Here is a 20971-nt window from a genome sequence, read left to right on the forward strand (position 1 = left end):
AAAATCTTGGTTTTAAAAAAATGTCATCCACTAACTCAATTTGTTTTCTGGATTTTTAAGAAAGATAAATGCAATCATTTTGACTGCAGCTTCATTAAAACAAAAGTTTTGCATCTGAAACAGATCGTATGCAACAAAACAACCCATTAATCATTGTGCTGCAGTAATGGTACGGTGCAATGTCAGCATTCTTCTCAACAACCATTTTCACAAAGACCTCAGCCTCTCGACCTCTAGGTATGGGAACTTTATATGTACCACACTTGACGTTATTGTTCCATGAACGAAACAGTTAAAACAAGCAAGAGGAATGAAACAGATAAGATTTCATGGCACCATATGTTGGTGCTCTGAGGTTTTTTTTAAACTTGGCTGCTCATTACACCCGGAGTTTGCTTTGAGCTCTGTGCAGATAGTACAGTAGAACGTGGCAGGGAAGTCTTCATGCTGATTGTGGTCACTGGGGGAGCAAGCAAGTTCAGCTAGCCAACAATATGTACTGCCTTGCCAATTGGAAGAAGTTCTGAGCTCAAAAAATCCAAGCAAATCTGGACTTGGTTGTAGCTGTTATTAATTTGTTTCTGTAGGTTTCTTTACAAGTTACAAGAACCTGAAATTTTATTGAAAATAATTGGACCAGGACACAACAAAATTTTTTAAATAAAAATGGTAAATTTGCTACAATTAAAGACAATCAGAGAGTTACTGGTGCCTTTTATGGTTGAGTTAAAACTGAAATATTAAGTTACTAACTATATTTCTGACATAATGTTTTACTCTTATTAAATTGCAGCCTGGTCAATTCTTACTGCATAACATGGAGCCAAAGTGATGTTGCATTGAAACAAAAATATATAGTTGATAGTTAAAAAGTTAACAAAGTGAATAATCTAATAAAAATGTTCATACAAGCCACACCTGTGTTAATCACAGTTAGAGGCAGATGATTTTACCAAGAGGGGTGAAACAAAATACAGCCAAATAGCACCCATGCAATCTATCCTGGGCCTTCACAATTATTGAAAGTAATAGAAATTTGAAGCAATATCCTGTTTGAGTGGAACAGAGAAAATTTAAGTAAGCTAAAAGAAATGTAATCATGATTTTTTTTTTTGGATTTTTAATTACTGGCTGTCAAAAGACCTAGAATGGAACGACGTGGGGAGAGCGGGGGAGAAGAGAGGCAGCGATTATTATCCCTCAGAGAAACCCACGTTGCTGAGCACAGATGTCTTAATTAGTTCGGGTTCAATACTTTGGTTTCTCGCTGGACTCCTCAGCGGCTGTTCGGGTGTGCCCCGGGTTTGCTTGTGAACTGAGGTGACGATTGGGGAAAACAAATGGCATATTGTGGAAGCACTGCGTGAAAGTATCCGAGACCACCAATTTCAAAGAAGTTGTGCTCTGACAGAATGCTCCTTTATTCTCTAACTCGAGCGCTTAAAGAACAAATTATAGAGATTGAAATGCGTGAAACATTGCAGGATAAATTGGTACAACTATCCAGAGCGACAGTTACAATGTTACTAAATAAGTCTTTCATTGCTGAGCATTAGATTTCATCCAAGATCTTTTTTTCAGCTATAGGAATTACCCACAGCATTTCCGTATTTATCTTTGTCTGTTTTGATTCCTTGCTGTTACAGGAAATTTGCCTTCACTGTTTTTATTGCTACAAGCCCTTCCAGAGCTGTATAATAAATAAAATGTCGATGATCGGGAATACGTAACGACCATCAACCCTCTTCCAATTTACCCTAGGGCGCCTGGTTCTGGTTTATGATGATTTACCTACACTGATATATGAGTCGATCCCTTATTCTCAGCCGAGTCGACAGACGCAGGCCCATGCGAGAGGGGGAGGGGGGATTTGTGGTGAACTAGGAGGAGACAGGTGAGAGACTACTGATGTGGGGTATCAGGTGTAATTCTATGACAGGAATGAGACGGAAATGAGCTGAACAACATACCGAGGTACAGCCTTTTGTTTAGGGATAGAAAGATATCAGACGAGTCACCCGGTAGATAATCCGATCGACCCTGTAACAGATTGATTTCTGAAATACAACTATGCAGAATTCCTTTCTTCTATTAAGAATGAGGTTTGGCTTGTTGCTGTGCAACCTGGAGGCAAAATATTTGCTAACGCCTTGTGGAGATGCTGTCTTAACCTTCTGTAGTGTGTAAATGCCTCGAGAGAAGCCGCATCTCCATCAAAGATATGTCAGAGATGAAAGGCTCTACAAATCAGGAAGAAACTAATCATATCGGGTGCCGCTTTCTTACCAATAGTCGCCTCAAGTTGTAAGCCAGTGAGGGAAACACCGCGGTGTAAATGAGATGTAAGAGCAGGTTACAAATCATGTTCAAATGATACAATAAAAATGATTGACAAGTGGTCCGTAATTACTGCCCAAGACGTGGTTTGAAACCCAACGCCTTTTAATTTGAACAATGTGGGGGGGGGGGGGGGGGGTTAGCTGACTGAAGGAGAGGGGGGTGAATGACACTGGTTCTTACCATTGTCAATCCAAACTGAACCAGCAATATTAACTCTACTGAAGAGCTGTTTTAGACATGCGCTTTTAAAAGTAATTGGACATATTGTTGTAATGAAGCGTTGCAGAGTCACGGGTATTTTTTTTTTAAAAAACGCCTGCAGCATATCACGGATTCATGTTTGTGTAAGACAGGACTGGGAAATTGAGTTGGTGCAGGAAAACAGCGCTAAGGTAAAGGGTCAACATTGAACTCGCCAGAACAGGAGCGAAGGGCCGAGTGGCCCATTCCACTGTTGCTTTGTTGTGTTATATAGTTGTATTGTTTCATGACTTCGTAGGAATGTTCATATTCTGATTAATTCAGTTGCATGAAAAAAAAATCCCACCGGCTGCTGGGAGTTTGTTTTAAATCTCTGCGCGAAGTTTTGACGTTGGAGCAATGTTTCGGCACAACTGTAGTTTCAACGCAACATTGTCGCCACTACTATTCAGCAGCTGAACCGCACTTGAGGGAACACACGTTAAAAAGACTTATCTCAGCGAGTACAGTTCAGCTGTAATCCCCGCGGCCACTGTGAAGTTGCAGAGAGATCGTTTCAGAGCGATATTCTCTATTAAAATAAATCTAATCACGGAGCGGAACGGTAAAGTGATCTAAAAACATTTCACTCGGTTTCACATGAAACGCAGAGAAATCGTATTATCCACTGAATACAATCTCACAACAAACAGCAGCGATTGTCAGATCAGGAGGCTTGAAAATAGCGGAGCACGAGGCAAGTCCTTAAAAAGTTATTCAATACATATCACAATGATTGGAGCACAAATCCTGTTAGTTTACTTTTCTCTCTAGTTTCTATTCATATTTTTGTACAAGAATCAATATTTACTGCGAATGCGTGAACCAGAAGGCAGAAATACATACTGACCGGAACGTGTTGCATTAGAACAACCTCTCAGAGTCGTCAGTACAAGGACTTTTTCAAAGAAGGTTAAAACTGCTTATCCACTTGAGTTACTGAGGAGTTGGAACTGATTTATGTACTGAGCCATAGTTTTTCACTTTACCGTTTTGTGTGAAACTGATGTGGAAGATCATACAATTACTTCTGATGTTGGAAACACCCCGGTTGTCTCTGGTCTTCAGCAGGCCAGGCAGCATCGATGGAAAAGAGTACAGTCGACGTTTCGGGTGGAAGGGTCTCCGCCCGAATCTTGGACTGTACTCTTTTTCATCGATGCTGCCTGGTCGCTGAGTTCCTCCAGCATTGTGTGTGAGTGTGAGTGTGTTGTTTGGATTTCCAGCACCTGCAGATTTTCTCTTGTTTGTCTCTGCTTGTTATGACTTGGTCAGAATAACACTGGTTAGACGGGATCGCATAGGAATCTCTAAACTGGGCGGTTTGATTGCGACTTGGATTTATCACAAGTACATCGGAGCATACAGTGAAGGGCGTCGTTTGCGTTAACAACCAATGCGCTGGGGGCGGCCCGCAAGTATCACCACGCCTCCCGCCTAACATGCCTGCCTAAACTAACGGCAGTGTAACAGTTAAACCGTGACAAACGGCCACAGAGTGAAAAGAGTTTGGGTACTTCACACTTGCTGCAGTGCAGCTTGTTCTCCGTCCCCACAACTCCATTTCCAAAGCACCTACAACCTTCTTTGTCTTTTACCTACAAGAGGGCGTAATGGGAGGCGGGTTGAGGCTATTGGGATATAGTTTACACATGGTAAATTCAGACTTACCAAGGCAGCCAATTTAAACGTGTTTCTTCTGCAGGAAAAATGCGTGACTTGGGGAAATATTGGGAAATGGCAAAAAAAAACTCGGGGAGAACTTGTGTTCGGTCAATGAAAATAAAAATGATCTTACTTGTACCAGGGTCATCTGGGATCCGAGGGCCAGCAGAATTTTCTCCGTTTTAGTCGGATAGGGGTTGTCCCGGTGCTTGTAGAGCCACTGTTTCAGGGGTCGAGCCATGTCCTGAAGGGCCTGTCGTTTGTGCCTCACTTTGCCACCGCTCTGCCGAGAGCTGCAGGCAACGCAGAACACAAGTCAGGTATGGTCATTCACCGTTAATTAAACAGAAGCAGAACCCTGCTGACGGCAACTAAAGCAATGACTCAGCTGAAAATGGACACAGTTAACTGGTACACAAAAATTAAGGATCATTTAAGAGTATGCCCGCGCTATGTCCAGGACACTATTCACATACCTGGAACGCTGCAAATTAGAAGCACACTTTGTAGTCTAGTGCACTATGCGTATGTTTTGCACACCATCCAATTATTATGCACAAGAACCTATACATTTCAGAAATTGCTGGACACGTGAGAGTAATAGAATCTGTTAAGATCCTCAGCAGCTGAGGCAGAGCCCGAAGGGGAGAAACAGGGTTAACACTTAAGGCCGACCAGCTTCCGTCGGGTCATTTCCACATGAATCCAGATGAAGGGTCTCTGCCCCAAACGGCGACTATCTTTCCTTTTTCCCCCCTCAGATGCTGCCTGACCGGCTGAGTTTTCTAGCAGATCGCTTTTGTTTTTGCTCCAGACTGCTGTGCAGTTTCGTGCCTCCATTTTTTTTCATGAAATCATCCGCAGAATTCCTAGGAGCGTGGCCTGCTGAGTTACCTCGGTATCTTCGGATCTGCATCAGAGTTTCAGCGTTTGCACTTTTATCAATCATTGTTTGTCAAAATGAGGCACTGAGTCAAACGCTGTAAATAGCAAACTGAAAATCCGCCACCCCATCCAAGCACTTTTATATCTCACCTCATCTGAAGCAAAATACTAACTAAACTCTCTCTTTTTACGTCAAACGTGAACCAAATTCCCCGAGGAAGGTACGTGGTAGGTAGATTTAACAGTAAAAATCCAGATCATCGCCACCATATATTTTCACTTTAATCTACAAAATAGACGTGAATCAAAGACGTGAGGATGTTTAGTATTTTTCGAAAGTTTTCGTTCTAATGATATATATATTTCACTGAATTGGTTTTTTCTAAAATGCGAAATAATGTTTAATGAAATTGAAGAAAAACTGCAGATGCCCAGTGTCCAAAATAAAAACAGGAAAAGCTGCAAATACTCATCAAATCGGGCAGCATGTGCGGGGGGGGGGGGGGGGGGGGGGGAGAGCGAGAGAGAAATAATCAACATTCAATCAGCATTCAAACAATCAATATTCAATTAATATTTGTTTTAGGGCCGCTGATATTAGTGTCTCTACATATCGTGGGTTTTGTGGTTTGTTGCGATTTATGATGATAAAGTAATTGAGGTGTTTTCATGTGTTTGAGGAGATCTCGTGGAGGTAATAAGCCTTGGTAAATGAGTCAAGCCATGACTTTCGTAACAGAACAGCTGTTTCAGTGTGGCGATTGTCCTTTGCATATTGTGTAGCATCAACGGCATCATTCACACCTTAACCACGTCTTAAAATAATTGCTGTTTAAGTATATTTAAATATAATCTTTCTTGCGACGAAGGCACAGCGGCAGCCATAGCAATGTGATTATAAACACATGTTTTTGTATATTGCTGATTGGGGATAAGGTCATTAGTGGGCACGGTCTTGCTTTACAATGCGCATGAGTACATGTTTGTGATCAATAGGGAGATGTGGGAAGCATGAAGAGCCATCTACGGCTGGAGGCAATGTGACTCTGCATTCGGGTTGAAACCTGTAGATGTCGCTGCAAATCTGTAGGCTGGATGTCCAGTTGCTGCTGGTCCTTGCGATCTGACCCGGTGATGTTCGTTGATCTGATGGAACGCGTTCCTTTGAACTCAGTCGTTAACTAAACTTCCGCAGTGAACACAGTGACCCAAGGCAGCTGTCATGAAATAGCTCTATAACCTTACACGTTCTCACCATTGCAAAAGTAACGTGGGGTAGTGGAATTCTATCTGATGTTGACATTAAAGTTAAAACAAGATGATTTATACTATAAAAACAAATTACAAGTTATCTTAGAATCCTTAACGATAGTCAATTATTCTTTTGATTGACAATGGACATTTGGGTTTGATTTGCATTTTCGTTGGAATTGAAAAAAAATATAGCGTCGTATAACATAATATAGCGTTGATTTTCAGGATTTGTATTTATATACAGTATCTCATTGCGCCTGAATTGTTTAAAGACCTGGTAGGGAAAGATGTTTCGTTGCCAACCATTGTGAAAGATCTAAACGAGCTATATAAAAAATCGAGGCGTTAAAATGTCACGCCTGGGTGAACTTTTCCATTTTGTATCTTTGTATGTTTTATGCAATGAGTCGTGAACATGATTTACGTGTCCACTTCCGCGAGCTTTTAAATGGAGGGTAAAACGTGGTTGACTATGTAGGCTGAATTATTTAGAAAACAACTAATTATAACAGTTTACATTATTAAATTATTATTACATATTACAACTGTTTTTGTTAAAATTGTTATTACTAGTCTAATCGGGAACTCGGAAACACATTTCCAAGTACATTATTTCGGATAATTTTCAAACATACTGAAGTAATAAGTTTGAAAGATAATTAAAATTTAACATTGCATTTACGCTGTTATCTAAATACGCAACAGGACAGCTAGATAGAGCGTACTGTTTACTATTCCTTCCCTACGCAACACGCGCATTGTTCCTTCGTTCGGGGAAGAGGAAACATTTAAACCGAAGCCGAACTTTCCACCAAAACACAAACTCCGCCGTTGTCAATCTATCCAATCACATTTACAAGTGTGTCCTTTACTTTTGCTCAGTTGCTGTTCCTTCCGTCAAACATTTGTGGACCTCATTAAAATCGGTCATTTAATATAAACCTTACATTTTTAAACAATGGTCATACCCTGACCTCCTGTGTCGCAGACCCCGTTGGCTTCTGCTCGACGGACTGTCCGGCATCATTAGTTCCCGGTGCTGCTCTTCCATAACTTCGATATACGTTCTGCTGTTCCTCTCGACCTCGTTTGCCTTTTCTTCGAAAATAACTTGATTGGCAAACTTATTAAGAACGATAGTGTTCATCTTTAAACGCGCTCTGGGGCCACCGTCTATTCCGGATAACGGATGGAAGACCGATCCTGTTTCACTGAAGGCAAAAAAAAAGTTTTTTTAAAATATCGTAGATTACTGTAAAAATAAAAGGGCTCAAATGGGCAGGTAAATGAAGGCGAAATGACATTCTGTGAACAAAGGGAGGGGACGGCCGGGTGCCAGGGCTAGAATGGCCTTGTTATTGGTTTGCTTTGATAGTTTGTGTCCCTACACCACCTTGTTTACAAGCTTCATGTAGGCGTTATTCGCAAAGCGAACATAAATGTACAGATAAAACGGTTTACCAGGTGCCGCATTTTCGCCCGCTGAATTCCACAGGCTCAGATCATACTTTTATCCCAGACAAATTGGAACAATTGAAACAGTTATTACCAGCCCAAAGGCGAACTGGGAGGCAACGTTGGAATAGGTCAAATTCAGCATAAAAGTAAACGCGTGTGTCGAGTTAACTAAAGCAACTTGCTAAAACAACAATTTTGAGAAAGATTTACTCCGCACTTTTTTTTCTCTTAGCCGCAAAAGATAAACAAGGTGGTAAGAACTGGACTTTGAAAGAAAAACAGGTAGAAGTCCAAGAGTTTGAAGTAAACATTTTGGTTCCCGCACATCTGCCGCTGTCCGGCTTTAAGGACAACGCGTGCCTTGTAGACATAGGAACAGAAACACTTCTAATGGTTAATGTTTCTTACGTTTGTGTTAGAAGGGAATGCGAGGCTGATTCAGACAGAGCTTCCATTCAGAACAGATGGTTAGATAAGAACATCTGGATGAAGCCGAGGAATATCACACACAAAGTGCATCGGCCACCGAGTTTACGGGGAGGAGGAGTGTTTTGCATCGTCCACCAGTGTAGCCAGTAAATTCTATCCCTCTCAGAGAGCCTGCAGGATTAGCCTCTAGACAGTGAGGGAAGACCCGACACGTGTCTGCCTCCCTGAAGATCAGATAATGGTCCCGTTGTTTCACAGTCTGCATTTTACCTAAACCGCCCCCCCCCCTCCGTAGCTACACATACCCCGTTTCATCTAGGTTCTCTGTAGTAAACTAATTCCTCTCTTCAGAATGGTGGTTGAATGGACAAGACACATCAAACACAGTGAACAGAGTGACTGTGGGGGATAGCCGGTGCCCTGCAAAATGTAGTGTACGTACCTAGACTAAAGGCTATTCTTTCCGTGTGTTTTTGAGCGGTCTACGCCTATCAGTCCTTAACCCGAAGGCGAGCCCACTGGCCGGTCCGAGAATTTCGGGCGAACAGTCTCCTGATCCGTGATCTAGCCAACAATTTGCCAACCCCTTCCTTTCGCTTCCTCCATTACCACAAGCATCCACCACCCATCTCCGCTATTTTCCTGCTTCTGATTAATTTTGTAAAACACAACATGTTGCAGAAGAGCCATCGAAAACCCCCATCGTACTCTACAGAGGACAAGAATACTTAAGTTGACTACAGACGGTGTCATGAATATTTACTCTCCTAACACTAGCGGAAAGCAGAGACTTTACCTGCCTTTAGATCGAAGGATCTGGTCAGTGCAGTAAAGCGGCAAGAATGAGAAGTAATCCAGCTCCTGTGTGAACTAGCATTCCCATTTCACATCGCTGTCAGTCAGGCTGATCTGAAACCGCACGAACCACGCTCGCCTCTCTTCTATTTACCCTGATGACAACCCAGCCCCGGAACCTGAATAAACAGCGTCGCTCATGTTTCCCAGCTGCACTGCCTAGTCTGTGAACATAGACTGAATGCATTACACACGTTCCTGGGCTGTTCAGCGAGAGGCTGGCTCTGCCTGCGTTGCACCATTCTGCTTCTACCGCTCCTAAATATAGCGCGCGCGTTTATTCACTTCCAGCGATGACATTTCCGTTCTAAATAAAGTGACCTGGTACATTTTCGCTTTATTTTTCTCTAACAAGTGCAACATTGATAATATATTAACCAGCGACTTAATATGTTCATTAACATTGTCGACATTGCTAATAATCCAAGTGCACTTTTCGATAACGCAAGGGAAGTGGACTGCTCATTTCAGTCACTTGTTCACAAACGTTACAATGGTACTTACTTTGTCCTTACAGCAAGCATTTATATGCTTCCAGTGCATTCATATTTCCATCCGTAATTCTATATTGCTCACCTGCTTACATCGCTTTAATTAGAGAGCCGTTCATCTGCAGCCCAATGTAAAAGATCGAATGTGTGTATTCGAAAAAAGTAGTTTTGATTATATGGATTCATTTAAAACACGTAACGAGATTTCGTTTCTACTGTCTTTTCATTCAGTTATTATAGCCCAGATTGACGGGGACTCACAAACACTTTGAACAACTTCACTTCGCTGTGATTAGGTTGGTTTTCATGATAAAGAAAATGAGACCACGAGCGAAACTCAAGGCTTGTGGAGACAATCTGTACGGAAGTGCAGTGGGCCAGGCACCTGACAGACGTGCGTTTCTGTATTAGAAGTTGATTTTCTTTTTGATTAGGGAACAGTCTGTCTAATAGATAATTTAATAATCGGGTACATTGTATCGACGTTAGGTATTTCATCAGACGTTACAGTGACAGTTATTTGCTATCTCATTTATTAATTTAAAAACCTTTTTAAATTACTGCCGAGCGATGTAAGGTGGACAGAGGCTAAATATTGGATCAAGACTAACATAATAATCGCCTAACACACACAAAATACTGGAGAGACTCAGCAGGTCAGGCAGCATCCATGGAGACGATATCTCGGCCCGAAACGTCGACTGTTTATTAATCTCCATAGATGTTGACTGACCTGCTGAGTCTCTCCAGAATTTTTGGGATTGTTGCCCCGAATTCCAGCATCTGCAGAATATTTTGTGTTTATAATTATTGCGTAGCGCTAAGGGACTGGATCTGATTTTGATAGTAAACTTGGTGAAGAAGTTTAATTATTTAATGCTGGCGACGATAATACGATCACAATATCGGTGTGAGAAGTGATGAGAACCTAAAAGAAGTGTCACGGTCCCAACACTAATTGTGAACTGTGTTCACAATTCTCTGTTGCCCCGTGATGCGGCGTGGGAATATTTCTGAATACACCAAGTGTTGACTACAAGACTTAATGTTAGCTTGCCCTTTTACGGGGTGATATTTAACTAAATTCGTCTTGTCGCCAAAATGATGGCCGAGTTTTCCGTAAGGCTGGGGACGGGTATGAACGCGACGGGTAATGTTATTTGCCTGTCAGCAACTGCGTGGAGTAATTGTAAGCATAAAGCGTGATGCAACTCCAGTTAGAAATAAAACAGAAATATTGCAAGCGCATAAGGGACTGGTGAACGTTTGGGGAGGGGGGGGGGGAAACAAAGGTTAATGTCTAATATCCACTATCCTTTTTTTCACTCATAAGGTAACAATTACCACTCAGCTTGAACACACGCACAGGAGAGTTTCACTACATTGAGATATTTATAATGCGTTTGTACAAGAGGCACGTCCGACTTCGGAATTGCCTAGCCATGAACGCGAACATTTGCTACGGGGCTATGGAATACAACTCGTGAGTTACGGGGTCACGGTTAAAAGCTAGAAAATAAAGCTTTCAGTAATTTTGATTGTCTCAGCCATTTCGAGATCTGAGTATTTGAACATCCCACGAACGAGTTGTAACGGTGTAATTAACTATATAACGTCGTGGGAAGAATCAATCAAACACGTTGCTCACTCTGCACAATGTTTTACCGATAAATGATCTCTCCGTCTACTATTACCTCTATCTACCGCTTTGTTCGTCGTTTAGATTGATCCGTTCCTAACGGGTTTAAAACCTCCTTGTGGCCCCTGCCGCTGAATTGTGTGAAACACTCAGCTTTAAACAGTGCACACAACCGAACTAAGCACACAATACTACCTAATCGAACTCATTTCCTCGCTTTCAGCCCTCGTTGTATTGTGTTAATCTCTACTGACACGGGCTTGAAGAGCTGAAATAAAAGCGTTCCTTGCAAATGTAGAAAATTGACGCGTACTTTTATGAATGACCTGCAAGAACTATAAATCTTTCACCACAGTGCTATGCCTTCAGGTAAAACTAAAGTTCTGTGGAAGGCAATTTAAGGAGGCTAAATTAACTTGACGAGATGAGGTTCCAGTCTCTCCGGCTGGAGGGTACCATCTTCGCTGGGTTGGCTCTGCATCTTGTAATTAGTTTTTAAGTGCTGACAGTATTTTTTCATTACCAGGAACTTCTAATCAAATCAGGTTAAAGAAAACAAGAGGAAAAAATCCCATTTGTCACATTGGTGCGACATTCTGATTTTGCACCTAGGTAAAAGAAATGTCACGTACCAACCATCCCCAGTTAAGGAAGTTGATGTGGGACAGATGAGAACAGGAGATAGTGCGAAATGCGGTCTGAACTGGAAGTTGGGCAATGTTTGCGGTTTGGTGATTTAACTCCAGTAATGGGATTGGTTGCGGTTCAACAACAAAAAAACACGCATCAATTAAATGCAAATCGAGTTTATTTTAAGGACGTATTAGGCATAATCACAGAACTAAATGAACGCTGTTCTGGCTGTACAGTAGCAATTTATCAGCGGCGCTCATGGAGATTTGAAAAGCCTTAAGTATGGAAAATTAGACGTTGAACTCAAGTGGCTGAAACCAGGCAATATGCTTATATAGCCGGCTCTCTTTGAGCCCAGTAGAGATTTTAGCACGGTTGTTAACAAAATGAATTGCAATTTCTCCATAGTCTCTTCTGCCAAGTTCCAATATTTGTTTCAGTCTCACATATGTGCACGCGATGTGGACTATCCGGACGCGCCACCGGTTTTGTTTGCAGCTGGAACGAGTTTAGAAATAGAACGTCGGAATGTAATTGCTTAGTTCACGCTGTTCGATAGATTTATTTGGATAAGCAACATAATACTACTCAGTGCGGTAACACGCAAAACCGAAGCTCTTGATAAGATAACTAAAGAAAGAATAAATTCTGTATTTGAAGCCATCACAGACACGGGGCGGTCTGGCACGAGGAGAAGAGAACAGTGTGTTGAGACAGACTACTGCGCTGAACACGATTTATCACACGCGCCTAGTTAACGTGTACGGTCTGTTGTTAGTATTTTTACGACGCATCATTAATTTTTTTGAAGCGCGTTGCCAGTATAAACCTAACATTTGAAGAGCACTTTAATAAACTATAAAGTTATACTGTGTAACAGGATCAGCAGGTTCCAACTAATATATATAAAAGCCACACAAAATGCTGGTGGAACGCAGCAGGCCAGGCAGACCCTTCGTCAGGGTCTCGGCCCGAAACGTCGACAGCGCTTCTCCCTATAGATGCTGCCTGGCCTGCTGTGTTCCACCAGCATTTTGTGTGTGTTGTTGTTTGAATTTCCAGCATCTGCAGATTTCCTCGCGTTTGATATATAAAAGCCAATTGTTTATCCCCTTGTCGGATGCCTGCGGGAGGTATCGTGTTGCTCTTGTTAGTAGTGGGAATATTCACGGGGTCCGATGTTTCTAACGGTAAAGATGGGAAATGCCGCAGTAAATCTCTACCCATTTCATTTAAGTATCGATGTGGCCGAGACTATTATCTTCATTGCACTTGCAAGGGCGGAGGGTAAAGTGTAAGGGTGGGTTGGTCGATCACACCTCTCTTAGGATTAAATTTATACTTCCGATAGAAGATGCTGAATTATTAAAGGAAAGAGAGATCGTAGTATCTTGGGGGCTGCAATTTTCCGATTGGGGCTGTAGTTGAGGATTCGGGAGCTTGGCCTAACGATTGTAAGTGGCCAGGTTTTAGGACGTAAAGCGGTACAGCCCACGAATAGGCCCTTTTGAAGAAACCTGCGTGGAGATGTTAAAACCTGAGCATCCAAAAATGTCCAAAGAATTCCAACGTTTCAACGGAACAGTTCACCCACCCATTGACTTCTGCGATGCTCCCGCCTTGCCATTAAGGGACTTTAGTTACATCTTTTACACTTACAAATTAAAAACGTAGGTCGTAACTTGCGAAATCGAACAAGCCGATGTCTTGAACAATTTGAAGTATTGAGGGGAGTTTAAAGAGCCCTTCAACACAGACCGATTGAAAACCTTATGGCAAACTCGTTGAGGATTCTCGCTGATTTTCTCTCTATTTATTTACTTAGTTATTTATACATCAATGGAGTTTTAAATATTAACTTAAACACCCGCACAGTTGAATAACTTGACAAAAAATAATAATCTGTTTTATAAATTGCGCCAAGAGTATACATTACATTATAAATAATGCCTGCAGAATTAAAAGCCAAACTTGAAAAATCCGGGAAGAATATCCAAGTGAGGACAGGGAACACTGAAGAGATTTAATTCCCACTTCGATTCTATATTGACAATTTTAGTCTGGTAGCAAAATCAAAGAGTAATTCTGGAGACATACTTTGATTAATGTGTTAGATTTCAGCGTCGTGCTTGCATAGAATGTTGACACAGCCGGGTTCATTGAAGAGACCAGGTACGCGCACGTTGAGCCTACTACGATTGTCAGCTACTTGCACAGTCTGCTGTATTGTATAATATCAGCGATTATATTAAGCAATGGCTTTAAGTAACTTCTGACCGACGGGGCGGAAGGATTTGTTTAGTTAGCAATTCCCTCTTCTCATAGGTGAAAGCAAATGTATTTCAGATTAACAAGTTGTCGAGATATATCATTGCTATTGTACCTACAATAGTTGGAATGTCACATTTTTCATTGAATTCAGAATTGCAATTTGAATAATCATTGAATGGCATGTAGCGCGGTATTCTACCGAGTTCATCCGTTTAGGGAAAGTATGTGTGAGGTAAGTGTAACTATTACAGGTGTCCAGTCTTTATAGAAAGGGGCAGTAAAAAAGGGTGTTTGCAACACAGGTTGAAGAAACAATCGCAGCTACAAGGTTAGTCAAATAAGGTTTTCTGGATTAAACTAAAGAGCGGGGTTATTGGCGGAAGTCAATTACCTAGTCGTAAATGCTCCATAGATGTCCAATTATTCCCAGTAAGATAGAGATAAGTTGCAGCCGAATTCCTGACACAAGAGACATCAGGAGTATTTTCATTACCCAAATATTAAGAGCGATAGTTTGAAAAGGTAGGGGTCCCACTGTTCCTCAGGAGAACACAGCATGTGGCAAACCCAAATACGAGAAGGCAACTCTGGATTTGGTTGAGGGAATGGCTGGAGCAGATGGAGGGCGCATCAGTGGGAAAGCAGTTTTGCAGTAGTGCTTTTAATTCAGATAGACGTTAAGAACAAAGCTGAAATAGGAGTAAACGTTCTAAACTGGGTTAAAACTGGGTTTACAAGGCTGAAAAAATTATATAGCCCAAGTGAACTGGAAATACTAGTTGAAAATAGATCGGCCTCAAAGCAATGGATGGTATTAAGAGGAAACTCATCCTTCCCCCCCACTCAGAAAAAATCTAGAGCCCCTGGACAGCAAGGTGAAGAGAGGAAGGTGAGGTAATAAAGGAAAGCACGTGGGAGACATTCGACACAAATAGATTTAGCGCAGAAAGTACAATCATCGGATAATTTGAAAAGCAAAGAGATATGAAATAAAAACACAGACAAGTGAAAAAAGAAGAAAGTCCACATGATCTTTAGTAAAGACATAAAAAGCACACAGAATGAATAGGACCAAACAGAGTCCTTGTATGGAGACAACAGACTAGGTAGGTTCTTAATGAGCATTTTGCCGTTGTCTTCACAAAAGAGCGGGGATGATACTCGGGTAACGTTAAAGGGGCCAAGTGTGAAATGTTGAAATGAGTTAACATAGTAAACGTATTTAGAGACCTGGTATATTTAAAAGTGGATAAATGAGTAGGTCTGAATAAAATTTATTCCAGGCTCTCTTGTTAACAAGGGGGTATATTGTGGAACTCTGATTATAATTCTTCATCTGCCCTCACAACAGGAATGGTGCTGTGGACAGGAACACAGCTAACCTTGTATCACAGTTTTAAAAGGGAGGAAAAGTTTCACTGACCAATTACAGGCCAGTTAGTTTAACTGTAGTGGTAACCAAATTAGTGTAAAGAAGAGTATAAATCTTAATTTAGAATACCACAGATCAATTGGGGACAGTTAGCATAGATTTATTAAAATACGGTCATGTCTGAAACCAAATGAATGTTTGTAACAGGTACGTAGATTGTTGATGAGGGAGAGGCACGGAAGTGTAGGTGTTAGCACTAGCTGAAAGATGAAGATTGTATTCCTGCGGCTGTCCGTAAGGAGTTTGGATGTTCTCCCCGTGACTGCATGGGCTCATGAGAGGGATCCTGGGAATGAAAGGGTTAATGTATGAGGGGTGTTTAATGACTCTGGGCTGTACTCACTGGGGTTTAGAAGAGTGGGGTTGGGGGTCTCATTAAAATCTATCTAATATTGAAAGGCCTAGACAGAGTGGACAAGGAGAGGATATTTTCCATGGGTGAAGAGTGTAGGACCAAAGCCTTAGAATAGAAGGATGTCCCTTTAGAACAGAGATGAGGAGGAATTTCTTTAGCAGATGGTGGTGAATCTGTGGAATTCATTGCCACATAGGGGCGTGGATGCCAAGTCATTTGGTATATTTATAGTGGATGTTGATAAGTTCATGGTTAGCAAGGGCCTCAAAGGTTATGGGGGTGAAGGCAGTAAAATGGGTTTGAGAGGGAAAATAATTTAGCTGTGATGGAATGGTGGAGCAGACTTAATGGGCCAAATGGTCTAATTTTGCTCTATGTCATATGGTTTGATGGTTTTTATAGAAATGGAGAAGTTCATTTTCACCTGACAGACGGTAGGTGATATCACATTTGCAAGGATAGTACAGGCAGAAACCGTCATCATCGTTCTTTAAAAGTATTTGGAGTTTACAAGAATAGTTGTACTCTCCAGGGTTATACACTGATACTGGAAGATACAGTTAAGGTAAACATTTCTTTCTAGACCTGTATAAACAAAGATGGGCCTTCCACTTTCAGTATTGTAAAGTTTCACCAAATATATATATAGTAGCATAGAGATCACATGACAATGCACGAGGCACCTTGAGATTTTAATATGATTTGATGCAGTAATATGTTAAAAATAGTTGATTTAAAAGTTCACGCAATATAAGTAACTAATTTCTCACACTGCCTTTATTCCACAGTTAAAAAAGAAACTGCCTAGATGTTTTGTTTTCTCTGTGCAGTTTGCTGACCAAGGGATTCAATCTCTAAATAGCAATTTAAAATTTCCTGTTGGAAGTAAAATAGCAAAATGGCAAAGATGTAATTTACCCTTGACCTCTATACCGCCAGGGAATTAACTCCTCTAGAGGCTTAATGCAGATGTCTGACATAGGAGGAAATGCAGGTGAAATCGTATGTTTTATTCTTCATACCACAGCACGTTAGCAAACTAAATGAGAGGTGCTGCTAACACATTATCAGATTGGGTTACTAGTGCTCTGGATGGTTTAATGCAGAATATTTACAACTTGTATCACAGGTCCCTAATAAAAGCAAACTGAGAAATAAATAATTTCTGTTTTATGTGACATCTTTATTACTTTCAAAATACCTCAAAATCATCTACTTTGTTTGTAAAATGTTCAATGCATGTAATGCAATCATCTACTAAAAGACAAGAGACAACTGAGTAATTTGTTTGCTTCAGTTGGGATAAGTGATAACCAAGCAATAAAAAGAGCTTCTCTGTCCTGTTGTAGCTTTTGTGATGATGGTACATCTCATACTTTTTTTTTCTTGTTAATTTTTTTGTTTTCCATAGTTTCTCCTCCTCCATAGTTGACAGGATTTTCAATTATGTCTGTTCTATTTGCTGAATTCTGATTATGCCTTCTCCTCCTACCCAAGGCAAGTCTGGGGTTCCTATAGCCTTCACTCTCCATCCACCAGCTTTCATATTAATTATATCATTCTACATAATTTCAATATGATGCCACCACCAGGCACATCTTGCATTCCGCTCCTTGACCATATTGCAACCTTCATGTCTATACTAACATCCACTCCACCCTTATAGCACCTTCCATGCATCATCAGATGCAACATCTGCAGCATCATTGAACGATCCAGACATTCCTTCAAGATGAAGCATTTCTTCTAGTTTAGCAAAACTGCATATTGTGCTTATGATGTGGTCTCCACTACGTCAGTGAAAACAAGCCCAACTTTGCAGAACACTCACATTCAGTCTGCACCAGTGACCCCGACCGTCCAATTTCATATCATTTGAATTCTCCAACCAATAGTCCTGATTTCTTTCTTCAGTCTTTTACACTGTCCCAGTGGAGCCCAGTGTAATCTTGAGGAATTATCTCGAGTTATAGTCAATTACGGTAAGTATGTTGCAATTCTGAAAAATCAATATTGAATGGAACATGTTCAGATAACCAGACTTCTGAGTCTGGAATTGGAATTGTTTTTTGAAATGTTATCCATCTGCATATACTATTAGCTTAGGTTTTATCTGTTCATAGACGATGCCAGACCTGCTGGGTATTTTCCACATTCCCTTTTATTTCATATTTCCAGCAACTACAGATTTCTGTCTCACAATTCTAATTTTTTTTCTCCACTGTGTCTGCATTCATTTATTCAGAAAGATCAATTACAATTAACAAGCCTCACTCTCTGTAAGCACTACTTCATTCTTCCTCCAACCGCAGTTACTAACCATTCTCTCCCTTTCCTCCCTCCCTGCAACTTAAATCATGGTTCTGTTTTAACTTTGCTGTGCTATGATAAAAGATTATCAATCTGAAATTTTAATTCTGGTTTTCTCTCTGATGACCTGATGAACATTTTTTTTGCATATTTTCTTTTCAATAAAGAGAGAATTCCTTGATTTCATAATCATACACTGTTTTAGTGCTGTAATACGGAACTTTCAGAAGCTGTCGAATTCTCCAAAATCTGGTAAGATGGTAATGTACTCAGACACAGTGGCTACTATGGGGGTCAACCAAGATTGTTATTGTCTTTTTTTAATGTATTTTTTTCTAGTTCAAGGCACTGCTAGACATTAAGAACTTAAATTACTGCACTCGTACCCGCTCAGTTTGTCGGAGGAGAAATTGAAGGAGTTGAATTTGGTACGAATCGTACTGCTACCTGCATCGGATAGGTGTTGGATGAGTCCCTGCATGAAGGCAGCGTGCAATCTCGCAGCAATTGATCACCTTAATCTCTTTTCTTGTGATCACAAGACCCTGTTGGACATCGTTAATGTGGAATGCTGCGAGTCTGATTCATTGACTTGTTGGTGGATGGCAGGGGAGCTGCATGGCCTCGGTTGTGGTGAGGACCGGGCTCAAGCGCAGTGGTGCCTGTTCAGGGCTGCCCAGCAGAGAGGCATTGAAATTGGTATTCTCCACTGGAGCGCTGGGCGCAGTGTGACATGGCACTGCTCCTCAGTGTTCGCTTGGCAGAAAGCAAGCTGACATCTTGGATGTGCTTGCTGCTATCTTATATGCACTATATGTGCCTTGTGATGTGTATGACTGTTGGTGCTGTGTTTTGCACCTTGGCCCCAGAGTAAAGCTGTTTTGGTTGGCTGTATTCATAGAACATAGAATAGTACAGTACAGTACAGGCCCTTCGGCCCACAATGTTGTGCCAACCCTTAAACCCTGCCTCCCATATAACCCCACCCCCACCTTAAATTCCTCCATATACCTGTCTAGTAGTCTCTTAAAATTTCACTGGGGTACCTGCATCCACCACTGACTCAGGCAGTGCATTCCTCGCACCAACATGTATGGATGAGTAACAATTAAACTTGAAGTTGAAGTTGTATTTGTCATTTAAAAAGCTGAAATTTTAAAAAAAAGCAGTGAATTAAAAAAAGATATTGAATGGATTTTTCTGAAATCATTTTAATGGTCTTCCGAGAGGAAATCTGCTGTTCTCACATCGCTTTTCCATTTGTGGCTCCAGACCTGCAGTAACGTGGTTGACTTTTAAATTGTTCAGTACAGAAGACAAAGAACAAAACCTGATAGACCACCTGATGATGGCCTTAGAAGACATTTGAACAAATATATAGAAAAGGTTTGGAGGGGTAGGGGCAAATAGGACTAACTTAAGTGGACAGCTTGAAGGGCATAGATCATTTGTGTCAAAGGGTCTGTTTCCATTCTGTATTACTCCCTGACGGAATAAGCATTTGGTTCCCCACACAAACCGGTGATCGGTGTTTAGATTGAGAGAGTTAATCTACAGATGCATCAAGCAACAGACTGACAGTTGTACTTACAACACCGTACTTTACTGCCAATGTGCCACATCCATCCATTACAATTTCCAGGCCTACTGTGGCCACCTAACATGATAGATTTACCAGAGGGTATGATACTGTTCCATAAGAATAGGAAGGAATAGCCCAGGAGTCATCAACATTGACTCCAGATTCCATAAAGTTTTGTGGCATCAGGTCAAACACAGGAGCCAAATCCTTTTCATGATTGCCAACTATATCCTCCTTAGGCTGATGAATCACTGTTCTTCTATTTTGAGCAACCCTTGGAAGAGCTCTTAAGGAATCAAGAAACAGAATTTACTCTGGGTGAGGGGTATTTCTAAGTACATGACCAAGAATGGCTTGGTAGTGCTACTATTAATCAAGTTGTCTGAGTTCTGAATGATATAGATCTCAAGAAAGATCGTCAGCAGGTAGTGACTGAACCAACATAAGACAAAAACGGAACTGACCTCATCTTTGACAATTTATTCATGTAAATATATTTGTCTGTAATCAAAGTGACCACAGAACAGTCCTCGTGGAGAAAAATACATTTCCACAACTGGAGACACACCACTGAGATGTGAGACAGAACAATCATACAAAGTAGACCTGGAAGCTCAGTACTCAGCATCTGAGAGACACTATGGACCATCTGCGGAAATGCACACACCACAATCTGTATCCTCATGGCCTGGCAAATCCCGTACTGTACCATTATAAATCTAGATTTAAGCTTATTTATCACTTGCAATCAAAACATTCAGTTAACAACCAACACAGCCTACGAGTGTCATCACACATTCCAGTGCCAACATGGCATGCTCATAATACTGGGCAAAACAGCACAGAACACGAGCGACAAAACAACAACAGCAAAAGGAAGCCCCATTCTTCCCTTCCACTTATACACATGAATAGTTCTCTAACGATAAGACAGTCTGTCTTCTTCAGCCCCCAGCCTCCGGTGGAATAGGATTCGGACTTACATTTGACTTGGATATGCAGACAATGGGCTTTCCTACCCAGAAGGCATGCAGAGATTCTTAGACCCAGGGTCCCTGCCAACAGGCCTCAACATCCGGACTTCTGATTCGACTTTTGCCTTGATCCTCGGCATTGACCACAGGACTCACCG

The 20971-nt window shown here is 41.2% G+C and overlaps 1 protein-coding gene across 7 annotated transcripts in view; it reads right to left on the reverse strand.

Annotated features, from left to right (window-relative positions):
- Positions 1-9311, reverse strand: part of mkxa (mohawk homeobox a) — a 40450-nt gene extending 31139 nt beyond the window's left edge. The window contains exons 1-3 of one of the 7 annotated variants that reach the window (XR_012100037.1): positions 8251-8454; positions 7332-7595; positions 4379-4538 (exon numbers count right to left, since the gene is read on the reverse strand). Coding sequence is in view for 6 of the 7 variants with exons in the window: in XM_073054725.1 (XP_072910826.1) it covers positions 4379-4538; positions 7332-7595; positions 8251-8297 (471 nt within the window). In the remaining variant the exon portion in view is untranslated. Of the gene's footprint in view, positions 1-4378; positions 4539-7331; positions 7596-7845; positions 8001-8250; positions 8455-9067 lie in introns of those variants that run through there. The other 6 variants (XM_073054728.1, XM_073054729.1, XM_073054725.1 and 3 more) reach the window with 6 other exon arrangements.
- Between the last annotated feature and the right edge of the window lie 11660 nt (positions 9312-20971).

Source organism: Hemitrygon akajei, chromosome 8 (genome assembly GCF_048418815.1).
Source record: "Hemitrygon akajei chromosome 8, sHemAka1.3, whole genome shotgun sequence".
Classification (NCBI taxonomy): domain Eukaryota; kingdom Metazoa; phylum Chordata; class Chondrichthyes; order Myliobatiformes; family Dasyatidae; genus Hemitrygon; species Hemitrygon akajei.